Source organism: Sesamum indicum, linkage group LG1 (genome assembly GCF_026168435.1).
Source record: "Sesamum indicum cultivar Baizhima isolate 11 linkage group LG1, ASM2616843v1, whole genome shotgun sequence".
In the NCBI taxonomy this organism is placed as follows: domain Eukaryota; kingdom Viridiplantae; phylum Streptophyta; class Magnoliopsida; order Lamiales; family Pedaliaceae; genus Sesamum; species Sesamum indicum.
The window spans coordinates 17,754,663-17,766,738 of record NC_142657.1 but is presented as its reverse complement, the minus strand read 5'-3'; the positions used below and the strand labels follow the sequence as shown (position 1 = coordinate 17,766,738).

Genomic DNA, 12,076 nt, shown 5'->3' with positions numbered 1-12,076 from the left:
ATAATTACTTCATTCATTTTAACAGTGGTAAGACTTAATGGTAATATCCCGACCGAACCCAATTGTTTTGGTATAACATGAATAAAACCCGACGGTATTGTATTGGTAGGGTATAGGGAGGGTATATAAATAATAACTATGGGTACTTATTGAATCTAAGTTCGAGTAGAGTAATGCTCGCCTATTGACAGGCCTAATTGATCCGACAGTCGAATTCCTTTCATTTGGAGTCATTTTAAAATTCTTTTTAAAATTCTTAATTCAAATTCAAGTCATTTTAACCAAATGTATTTAATATTATACCATCCTTTTTAGGAAAAGAATACTAGAGGACCAAAATATTCTTTGATCAAAGAGGTATGTTGGAACAAGTTAGATAAGTATAAAACAAAATTCTTACAATTATTAAGAACATTATTTACACTTTTTCAGTTTTCACATTTTTATGGAGAACATTATTGTTGAAATCCCAATTTAAGCATTGGAGGTCTTTTTTTTTTTTTTTGAGAAATTGCTTGAATTATTTCTTTCAATTTTTATGATGGATTCAAAAAATATTAGAGGACTAAACCCTTCAACAATCAATTTTTTTTTCCTCCATTCTTCAAGGTTAGTATAAACTATTCTTTTTTTTCTGTCTAATTTCTTGATCAAGTAAAGTGACACAAAGTTACAAACACGAAAAAGATATAGCAAAAATATGCACTCAAGAGAAACGAAATGGCCAATAAAAGTTGACAAAACAGGCAAAAGTAAACAACTCAAATGCTCTATGCTTCTTCCTTCCATGTCTCTCCCTCTTTAATCCGATTGTGTTACAAGTTAACATTCTCAAAAATTGCCAAAAATAGTAAAATCTCGGAACCTTATTTCCTGTGAAAGGTCAACGTTTATGTTGCCAGAAAGACTAGACTTGTCAACCCTGATGTCCTGGGAATCATTCAAACTTCTCCCTGGGTAAAGAATCATACGGACAAAAGAATATGGGAATAACAGAAGCCTTCTATTCCTCGTTAACTTAATGTGACCTGTAACAAATCCTCTTCGCTGCACGAACAATGTCATCGACCTGACAGATGTATCCAAAATAAAATTTCTTTATGAACTGGAGGATGATATATGGAGCCAAACAGCGAAATACAGCACACTTGCCTGACATTTCTACTCTGCATTTAAGTATGGCCTCGTCACATTTATTCATCTATTCCTTTTTTCTTTTTCATTTGTTTATTTACTCTCAATTTTTCTGTTCTTATGATACATATGGAATAAGCAAAAGCAAGAGAAGAGGAAATATGTCTCTGCCAGGTTCTAGTTGCCATGTAAAGGGGAGAGACATGTGATTACCGAGTTACTTCAATGAAGATAAAAAGTTACATAAGATTTCAACTTAAGTTTAGACCATAACCACAATGTAAACGAGGATGAGCTTAAGAAAAAGGAAACAATTATAGAGCGATACACCCTTGAGTTTACGGGCACCCCGCTCCTTCCATCATGCCAATGCCACCATAGCATTTTAAACATCAGACGACTTGAGTTAAACTTAGAATATGGAGCCTCAAGTATTGTGATGGACTTGCCAGTACTTGTTGATACAGTTGCTCCAATAAATTCTTTTAAGTTAGTTTTACATGCAACTTAAAATATTTAGGGGAATAAAACATTATCTTTATGCTTTACAGTATTTTTTCATTGCATTGCTTATTTGAGGGTGACATTTTTGTTAAAATTCACACGAGAAAATATTTAAATACATCAGTTTCTTTTCTTCAAGGCAAAATAGCTGGTTCAAGGACATAGAAGGAAAATAAAAAGAAGCACAAACCTGTGGGACAGCTATTCTCTCAAGATTTGCAGCATAGGGCATGGGAACATCAGCCCCAGCAATCCTCTCGATAGGTGCATCAAGATAATAAAAGCTTTCCTCAACAACAGTAGCGCTGAAATAACAAAAATAGTCATTAAATAAGTCAGATGATGAAGAAAGAGGAGGGTTAGATTGAGAGGGAGAGAGATGCAGCTATGTGAAGGAGATGACCAGATCTCGGCACCAACGCCATGTTGAGGAACTCCTTCTTCGACTGTCACAAGCCTATTTGTTTTTCTAACAGAAGCATTTATTGTAGATGTATCAAGAGGGCGGATGGAGCGAAGATTTATCACCTGTAAAAGCAAATGGTGAAAAAATGAAATTAAGGCATCTACTTTTCACTCTATATATGGCCATATAAGAATAGGTGAATTTTGGCAAGTTACCTCAGCACTAATCCCTTCCTTTGCAAGAATCTCAGCAGCCTACACATATATTGACAGAAGTCAGTACAAGAAAAAAGAAGAACGCTCTAAATTCAAATTCAGATAGACCATTTAGTTGATTCCCAGTTTCCAGGTAAGGATGGGACAAGCTTACTTGAGTGAAGTTTTGCAACACGTTATGCATCCAAATTGTGTTCAATCAACAAGTTTATTGATGTAGAATTTGTGAAGTTACCAAGAAACTAGAGGAGCCAACTGGCAAATTATGATTTGCCTGTATAACTTGCCACAACGTACAAATTTAAGGCCAGTGGTTTAGCAATAGTGAAATCATGAACTAGACAAGTTTAACTAATCTTGTTAGTTTAAGTTTCTGAAGAGAAAAATATATAAAATTCAGAGTTAATAAGTGAATTTCATATTGAAACTCCAAAAAATGTACATGCCCCAAAGATGCAGATAATAAGGTGTATATTGAAGGAAAGTCAGTTTCTTGAGTACACACTTCTTTAAATTCTGAAAAATACACCTATCGCTGCATAAGAATTACTTGGACACCCTACTATCGCTGCCAGGCAGGTGATTTGTCTTGCTTCTTTGCATGGCAATTTATCTTCAGAGGTCGTAATCTAAAACTATCCAAGGGTTTAATAAAGAGCAAAATCATGCTTGTAAATCATGTCATAAGAATAATTTTTAATTTATTCACAAATAAATGACAGACCTTTAGAGCATAGCCAACCATCTTCGAGAAAGCAGTGATTGTTACATCATTTCCTTCACGTTCTATCTGTCAAAAAGCTTTCATTGATGAGAAACAATTAATATGTAAGTTGAAAGATAATACCCTCTTGAAGTTATACCTTAGCTTTCCCAATAGGAAGACAGAAACTGGAATCAAGAGCCTCAGCCGAGACAGGAAATGATTCTCCATATCTGTACAAGAAAAGTTAATCCCCCAAGGAAAAAATTTACACAAGTTAAGATTGATACAAAATTATGTACAGATGTCATGCTACATTCATAAGTAGGCCTGGTGAAAATCATCACTGTCATACAACTCACAACAATTCATTTTCAAGGAACACGACAGGATCTGGATCCCTTATAGCAGCTTTGAGCAGGCCTCGTGCATCTTCTGAAGAATATGGAACCAATACCTTTAATCCTGGACATGAACCGTACCATGCCGCAAAGCACTGCAAACGACACAAACTCAGTTTACAAGGCAAGAAATGTCCAAATGTAGCAATGACAATGTGTATGTCAATCAAATTCTTCTCCAAGCAGGGAATGACTGAAGATGGGTATTAAACAACTAATTCTTTAGTCTAAGTAAATATTGATTTATTAGGTCATTGTATAACTCAAAACAGTGACCAACTTTCCCTATCAATACAAAGGGCCTTCTAACAGTAACAAATGTGCCACTATTAGACATAAAAACTACCTTCATTAGTTGCTTTGAAATATACTGTTGTGGTTAAACTTGATCATACAATGGTCCATTAATAGAAGAACTTCTTGGATGGCTTACATCATAGGCCAGAGCCTGATGGTAAGAAGCATGACAAATAATTTTTTTTTTCCAATTTGAGAGTTTCTTCGTAAATACAAGTGCGACTGCTCATGTATCCTACCGTCTAGTGCTCCGCAAATATGAAGGATTCTTTCTTGTATTCTTTTAGAACATGCTACTTCAAGTCAGCTTCATTGAACAGGAAGCATCCCCCTCACCTTCTTGAACATTTCTTAATTATCAGGTCAGATGCATGACATAAAACATTTTAGTCCATCACAGGGATCTTTTTCGAATGGTTTTCCATTTAGTCCTATGTTAGTTGCTAGATATGAAACAGTCAGTGCTGTCCTATATTCTCTCTCCCTTAAGCAGCAGCAGAAATAGTCACTTTATCTAGAGTTACCTTTGGTTTAGGATGTGGAGCACTGGCAGTTTATAGACCAAAGTGGCATGGCAAAGCTCTAGGTCAATAACAAGAAAAAGATGTAACTATAACACTACTCACAGGTTTAAACATTACAAAGACATCTCAACTAGGACTTCCAGCCAACTGGTTTAAATTCATACCTGCGAATGTTGAGCACCTACGCCAGCAGCAGCACCATTTGGGCCTCTGAAAACAATAGGCACTGATATCTGACCGGCAGACATGTAATTTGATTTTGCAGCCGAATTAATAATGTGATCAATGGCCTGCAATAACCGTGTAAGATGCCTCCTAGACATTACGTTAACCATTTTTGTTTTTATTTTATTTATATTAAAGAATGCATATAAAACTCTTCATGTTCAGAGCATTGAAAAAGCTCAAATTGCACCCATAAAATCCTCCATAACCTACTTTATACTCTATCCCCACCCCCTAAGACAAAAACAAAAAGGAAAAAGCTGAGTTACGAGAACTTCTGACTTCATAAATATGAAAATGAGAAAGCGAAGTACGACATTCATTCACACATATGGCGAGGTTGACACTGAATTGTTCAGTCTTATTCTCATTGATAAAATGACTAAGCAAAGGTGATTTGTGGCATCTATATTCAGAAGAATGCAGCAACCAGAGAAAACTTTTTATCAATTTTTCCAGCGAGCTCGCTATTTTAAGTAATCATTTCCAGGACAAATCCAAATTAATGTTTGCCAACAATTAACACAGTAAAGTTCTTTTCATGGCTGAACTTGTGTATCTTGAGATAACATCGCCATTGACCATTTTAAAACAAAAAACAAACCCAGAGATGCTGTATTATGAAAGAATAGCCATGAAATAGGAAGTGCAACATCAGTACAGGATCTTAAATGTATCAAGGTCCAGGATAACAGCAGGAAAGAAAAGGTTGCCACTTGCAGCAAAAAATTGCAGCCTCGGAGATGAAATTTTAAAAAAGGAAGGTATTAGTGGAAGTAAATATTTCCAAGCTTCAAAACCATGAAACCAAAACATCACTTGAAGCAAAGAAATGCTAACCTGCATTGAGAAGTTAAAGGTCATAAACTCTATTACAGGCTTTAGACCATAATATGCTGCACCAACTCCAATACCGGTAAATCCAGCCTGGAACAGTGTTATACGGTTGAGCATTAAATGGTTATCACTCAATCCAAATAAACAATTCATGATTACACGACCAAATCCTACCTCGGTAATAGGTGTATCACGAACCCGCTCAGGGCCATATTTCTTCAAAAGCCCTCTGGAGATCTAATGAACATGTGTAGATCAATAACTAGTATGTAAAACCAATATTTTACCTTAAACCTGAGGTGATAATTGAATTGACACTCACCTTATACGCACCCTGGTACTCACCAACCTAAATAACAATAGAAAACATGTAAAATGTTTATTAGAACAAAAAGTACAAATCAACAACACAGAAAGAACTTTTTTCTCTCATTCAAACCAATAAAAACTTCACCTCTTCACCCATTAGAAAGACTTTGGGATCAGCAGACATTTCTTCGTCAAGTGCTGAATTTAAAGCATCACGCACTGTCATCTGCAACAAAGGACGATAGAAACATCATTCACCATGACTCACATATTATACGTCTCTGTGATTAGAGACAAATCATATAGAAACTTGAATAACCTTAAATGAACATTCACCTCCAATAATACTTGCACTATCAGTAGCACTAAAACTGGCTATCCAACTTTTTATACATAACGATCAAGTTTTTCAATACTCCTCACGGAGAGGGAGTAAGAAGAAACAAATAAATCTTGTGCTCTATTGTAATTTTACAAACCACCAGTTACCATACCAAGTTAAAAGATTTTAGAAACATAATGCTACTCAATCATCTTTCTAGACAAATCAAAGATTTTCCACGGCCCAAAGATCAATGCATCATCGAACAACAATTTCTGACTACATGAGAATACTTATTACCTCCTTCCCAGATGAAGAAAAGGTCCTCAATGCAGTCGCTCGAATCCCTCGCTCCAAACTCTTTAAAGCGAAGAAAAATTAAATAAAACAGTTACATAACCAAGATAAAGCCAAAATCAAATAAAACAACCAACAAAATTTAGGAACCACCAATATACCGAAGCATGATTGCCTCTGCATGCCGCCCTTTGCCTTATAAATCCGAACATCCTCTTTTCCTCTCTTTTCAACAAAACCCTGATTAACATAAAAAAACACAATAATCATACATAAAGAATATGTACCCAAATCAGATTCTGATTTCCAGATCAAATCTCACACCACAAAACCCATTTTGAATGCAAAACGAATACCCGTCGACCTGCCACAACTAAAACGCGTATGAACTCCACTAAAAGGCGATAAACTCAATAAATTGAGTAGATCCTATGCCTGTTGAAGGAGCGATTTGAATACAAGATGGTTAGAAACTTAGAACAGAGTGAGAATATGTGTGTGTGTATATATATGTGTGTGTGTCCTTATTCTCTCTCTTTGTTGTCCTTTTCTATTGGTGAAATAGACTGATGAGAGAGAACAATTCTGTTGTTCGTTTGGCGGCCTGGTCAGCTGAGGATGCTTTCAGCTGTTGTACCTTGTCTTTCGTCTGAGTGGCTTAAAAGTACAAGTTTCAATCACTGCGGGGGGTGTGGAGAGAATGTACTGCCAGAGTGTAAAGGTAAATTGCATGTAACACCTTTGTATTTGGTGATATGGCTCCAAATTCACTTATGTTAATTTTATAGATGAAAAATCTTCATTATTTTATTTAAAATACAAGGAAAAAGTTCTTTTTCATTAGAAACTAACAAATACCATTGCGAATTGGCTTTATTTTTTGACTTTTTTTGGTTGTACTATATGTGTAAATGTCTATTTTGCCTGATTTCTTGACATGTTAATATATTAATAAATAATACATTAATAGTTAATTTATGTTAATATATTAATAAATAATACATTAATAGTTAATTTAAAATATTTTATAATTTAAATATATTTTAATAAATTATATTTATTTATAAAATATATTAATTAAATATCAGAATACCTAAAAAGTATATAAAGTTTCTAAAGGTTAAAATTCTAAATTGAAAATCACCACACAAAAATAAATATACTAATGAAAATTCACATTTAAATTTAATATTGATATATATAAATATCAATCAATTATATAATTATATATTATTAACTAAATTAAATTATTATTTAGTTTGACTATAATTATCCATAAAATATATTAATTAAACATAAAAATATTATATCAATTTTTTAAAATTATCTTATATTATTTAATATAAATAATTATTAAATTAAACTATTCATTATAAGTATTTTAATAATTTTTTATTATTTTTTTAAATGTAGAAAAATTATTCATAATGTTTGGATTCGTTTTCTGAGTGTTTTGTGGAAATAGAGAGATAAACAAGTGTGTGTTAGAGATAGTATGTATGTTTGGATTTATTTTTGGAGATAATTTAAAATAAGTATTATATATTTAATGTTGTGTTTTGAGAGACAAAAATTACTATTCATTGTCAAATCATGTCTTTGGAGATAATTTAAAATAAGTATTATATGTTTAATGTTGTATTTTGAGAGACAAAAATTACTATTCATTGTCAAATCATGCCTTTTTTATATATATTTATGTATATATATGTGTATGTTTTTATACTAAAACAGTTAAAAACACCTAAATAAGGTGTTTTTGAATGATGACAAACATTGGGTATGTTTTGATTTGTCTCGAAAATAAGTTGAAAATGAAAACAAACATAGTGATTGTTTTTACTTATTTCTAAAAAATTTAGAAAAATTATCACCCTCATCGTCTCCTCAATGCATCCCCTCGACGTCTCTCTTTTGCTTTCACTGCCCATCGCCTATCGACCTAGATTTGGGTGATGGCGATGGCCCATCAAAGTGGGGGCCAACGCCGCCCTTACAGAAGGGGGCGACGGCCTTTTGTGCTAGGCCACATCGCCGCTTTGTTCATATATATTGTATTTTATATATATTATATATATATAATTGTATGTATATATAAATTATTTGTCAGTACCTGCTATAAGTTAGTAATAAATCAAGTTGTGGTAAATATAAATTTTTATTTAATTTATTTTCTAATATTAATAAATTCGATGAATTGTGACTAATAGAGGAATATATTTATTAGACAAAAGCAAAAATCAGAGGTATAAATATAATTTCCTAAATCATTGGGGTCTCGTGCAATTATATCAAATTTCATGGAAGGATAGTGTAATTATCCCAAAGAGAAAAGTAAAGTATAAAATAAAAAGGGTGAATTACACGTAGACCTCCATTGAGAATGTAAAATTACACTTCCTCCAAATAAGATTTGAAATTACACTTTTAAAAAAAATTTCGTTTACGCCCAACCCCCTTTCGTTAGGGTTTGAATGAAAAATATTGATGTTAGCAAAAGAAATTATACCAATTTTTAATTTTGTCCCTCATTCAACATTTTCATGTAAATTTTTGTACTAAATTAACATCATTACATTATTTTCTTTATCAGTATAAAATTATTATACGGGAACATTAAATAAAGGGTAAAATTAAAATTTTATGTAATTATTTTGCTAGCACCGACAATTTTCAACCAAATTTTAATAAAAATGGTCATGTATAAATAATGAATTTTCCAAAGAGTGTAAATAATATTTCAAAATTTATTTTTAAAAAATAATTTCATATTTTTAAATGAGGTCTAAATGTATTTAACCCAAATAAAAACATAAATGCTCATATGTCCAATCATGAAAGTTTAAGTTTGATATTGTTCTCAATCATACTAATTACATATTTATCATTTAATTTAATATATTATTATTTTTAAGCATTGCAGGAGTACTGTTTGTAATAGCTTTTATCGTTTTTGGTGAGAGTAAGTTGAAAAAAAAAAGTGTTAAACAATAATATAAATTAAAAGTGTTCTAGAACAAAAGTGGAAAGTAAAAAAAAAAAGAAAAAATTAAGTTGGAGTGTTTGAGAAAATAAGCTTAATATTTACAAATTTATCAATAAATTGTATTATACTTTATGTACAATTCATGAAAAGTGATCAATCACATAACAAGTATATTATATTTATTTTACGATTGATTTGATTCGACCAAACTTGACTTGATTAAAATATTCCATTAACAGCTTGGTTTAGCTCAAGTATGGAGTGTGGTGTCGGGATTTTCCAATATTCATAACTTGATCCTTAATTGCAGGTCATTGATAAGATCAAAATATAAACATGCATGTACTAAATGCTACATATTTGGACTAACAGTGCAAATTTTGATGAGACATGGGGTCAAAAGTAAAATCTCACAAAAATACGTGGCTAGGAGAATAATACAAAGAGGAATCTCAACTTCGATAATTAGCGAAATCGCTATCAAATCAGAAATATTACAAGAAATAATCATTTAAGTTGCTATCTTATAATTATTTCACATTAAACAATCAAATTTCATAATTCTGAACAAAGTCGACCTTGCTAGAAACTCTTCTCTTTTGTTCCTCTCTGGGATTTGTTTTCAGCAGACTCCTGCACAACAAAAGACAAATCAAATGTTTTGACTTAATTTTCCTGTGATTGGTTTCCTAGTCCTCATGTCATTGCAGCTGGCTAAGAACTAAAATGTATATTGCTATTGTTATATGTGTATTAATTACACAAACACCTCGTATTTTTATAAAATTATAAATACACCTCTTAAAAGAGTTCTGGAGATATCTATACAATTGGGCCAAAATATCAATATGCAATAAGTTTCTGGTAAAAAAAGAAAGGGGAAGGGGGCAACAAAACCTCGTGATGTGGGAGGCATTAAATTTCTTTCTAAAAGTTCAGGGACGCTGTCATTTTTTTTTTATTCAGGAAAATTTTGTAATTATTTTTATAGGGATAAATGAAATTAACCTGTAATTTCACATATAAATAGTATATCCAACTTTTAAAGATAAAACATAAATTATAATTTATCTCTTTATGATATATTTTTTTTTAGGAAAATCATCCCGTGTCAAATAAAATTAAAAATATTAGGAATTTAGCTAGTTGTTACATATATTTGAGGATATGCAGTTATAAATTTACCTCTGATGAGACGGCACCACCAACCGAAATCGCACTGTTGAAGGCATCATGCCTACCTGCATAAATATTTACACCAGCATTTCATTAGCAACATATCTATATATATATATGTTATGTGAAACAATTAATGAATTGATTAATCTAATTAACATGATGATCAAGATGAGCTAGATGTAGTCACCAATGTCATTGTGTTTGTCTTCTTCATCATCCTTGAAATACACTCGAAAGCTAGGGGAGCTCGGGGCATGCCCGATCATTCTCTCATCATCGTAATCGTCTTCCTCACCATCATCGACGCTACTAATTTCACTCTTGCTCACTTTATGACCATTTCTACCCTTTTCTCTAATGTCGACGTTCCTTACATCTTTGTGTTTCTTGTCATCCTTGTGTTTGTCCTCACCCTCGCCCTCGCCCTCGCCCCTGGGGGAGAAAGTTACGATTTTTGGGGCACTTTTGTACGTAGACGATCCATCCTCATGCCAAAGCAACTCTTTCTTGGAAGGGGTTGATATTGTAACCTTGTGGGGCCGTGTGTGCCTTCGCATCTTGAGCTCGTCCAGCCGGTGTAGGAAGAGCGGTCGGCCCTTGGGCGGCGGCATCACCATGCCATCCCCATCTAACCGTGAGCCACCGCAACCCATGGTATTGCAGGCTCAACGATACATGCAAGCAAGGCGGATCGATGTCTACCCACGTTGGATGACAAGAAAATCGAGACTAGGAAGAAACCCTAGTTTGATGTTATATGTATTTACAACAAGTGTTGGAAAGGGTCCGATCAATGAGCAGTACAAGTTTTGATTTAATGAACAAGAATGTAGGATTTTGTCATGACTTATGTTTGTGTTCCCCTAGACAAGGTCATTGTTTGCTGGAAGCTAATTTTTTACAAGGTATTTTTTGATGGTCAAATGCTTTTCCAGTGGTAATTTTCTGGAGGAGTGGGCTATTATTCAGGAGGTCTTTTCTCAACAACGGATGGTCCTGAGCGGAGGTTAATTTCTGTAACAATGGATGATATAATTAGTTCTACTCATATTTTTCTGAGGGAAATCAGATATTAGACCACGTGACAAACTAATAGTAAGTATGGTGTGGTTTAGTTTTGTACGAATTCATTTTTGCAATTTGTCTTGTTATTTGAAAGTTTTTTCATGTTGAGGATGAAAATGAGTTTAAAAAGTGTATCCAATTAACTTAGTTACGCATGTTACATGCATTTTTTCTGATTATTTTAGTAAATTTTGATCATTTTTGTCCTTAGTGTACGAAAATTTTAAAATTACAAGAACAAAATTGCCAAATATATTCTTACAAGATTAAAATTACCACCCCATATGTATATTTACAAGATCAAAATTGTAATTTTCCCCAAACTAATTAATAATATGTACATTTTTATTTAAAACACACACACACACCCCACTCCCCAACCACCGGTCATCCCCTTCCTCCCTCCACTCCACCGCCTCAATGGCCACCCCCTCACTATCACGCCATCCCAACCCCCACCGCCGCCCCTCCTCTTCCCTTCAAAAACCAATCCCCCTTCCCCCTCCAAAAGGAAAAAAAAGAAAAAAATAAACAGTGCCCCCCGTCGCCTCTCCTCCCTTCCCCGGCTCCTTTTGCCCGTCGCGTCGCCCTCAAACCGTTCTTCTCTCTCTTCTCTCTGTCTATGTACATATATTTACATATATAACATTAATTATGTATATAAATACATTA

General features: G+C 33.4%; 2 protein-coding genes across 5 annotated transcripts; both read right to left on the bottom strand.

The window, feature by feature from the left end:
- Positions 1 to 688: 688 nt before the first annotated feature.
- On the bottom strand, positions 689 to 6,836 carry LOC105165996 (pyruvate dehydrogenase E1 component subunit beta-1, mitochondrial). 4 transcript variants are annotated; one of them, XM_011085166.3, is made up of 15 exons: positions 6,497 to 6,829; positions 6,336 to 6,414; positions 6,178 to 6,237; positions 5,701 to 5,781; positions 5,569 to 5,595; positions 5,421 to 5,483; positions 5,250 to 5,336; positions 4,349 to 4,474; positions 3,325 to 3,458; positions 3,123 to 3,195; positions 2,984 to 3,049; positions 2,260 to 2,298; positions 2,042 to 2,166; positions 1,829 to 1,943; positions 689 to 1,069 (listed from the first exon to the last, which is right to left on the bottom strand). In XM_011085166.3, exons 1-15 carry the CDS (start codon positions 6,508 to 6,510, stop codon positions 1,019 to 1,021), a joined length of 1,140 nt encoding a protein of 379 aa, XP_011083468.1. In that variant the 5' UTR covers positions 6,511 to 6,829; the 3' UTR covers positions 689 to 1,018. The 4 variants fall into 4 exon arrangements, with proteins under 4 accessions (XP_011083468.1, XP_088742415.1, XP_088742417.1 ...); XM_088886289.1 differs by having other exon boundaries at positions 5,250 to 5,483; positions 6,497 to 6,836; XM_088886291.1 differs by having other exon boundaries at positions 5,250 to 5,483; positions 6,539 to 6,836.
- A 2,714-nt stretch (positions 6,837 to 9,550) lies between these two features.
- On the bottom strand, positions 9,551 to 11,245 carry LOC105165987 (uncharacterized). Its single transcript, XM_011085157.3, has 3 exons — positions 10,527 to 11,245; positions 10,346 to 10,401; positions 9,551 to 9,793 (listed from the first exon to the last, which is right to left on the bottom strand). The coding sequence occupies exons 1-3, from the start codon at positions 10,990 to 10,992 to the stop codon at positions 9,743 to 9,745; spliced, it is 573 nt and encodes a 190-aa protein (XP_011083459.2). The 5' UTR covers positions 10,993 to 11,245; the 3' UTR covers positions 9,551 to 9,742.
- Between the last annotated feature and the right edge of the window lie 831 nt (positions 11,246 to 12,076).

What these genes read in the sequence shown, in the direction of transcription:
- LOC105165996 (XM_088886289.1), bottom strand. An exon ending in TGGTTGGCTATGCTCTAAAG is followed by an intron (nt 2,299 to 2,983) that starts GTCTGTCATTTA and finishes ATATATGTGTAG; the next exon opens with GCTGCTGAGATTCTTGCAAA. An exon ending in AGGAAGGGATTAGTGCTGAG is followed by an intron (nt 2,167 to 2,259) that starts GTAACTTGCCAA and finishes TTGCTTTTACAG; the next exon opens with GTGATAAATCTTCGCTCCAT.
- LOC105165987 (XM_011085157.3), bottom strand. Translation starts at nt 10,992, where the DNA reads ATGGGTTGCGGTGGCTCACGGTTAGATGGGGATGGCATGGTGATGCCG. An exon ending in AGACAAACACAATGACATTG is followed by an intron (nt 10,402 to 10,526) that starts GTGACTACATCT and finishes ATATTTATGCAG; the next exon opens with GTAGGCATGATGCCTTCAAC. An exon ending in GTGGTGCCGTCTCATCAGAG is followed by an intron (nt 9,794 to 10,345) that starts GTAAATTTATAA and finishes TTTGTTGTGCAG; the next exon opens with GAGTCTGCTGAAAACAAATC.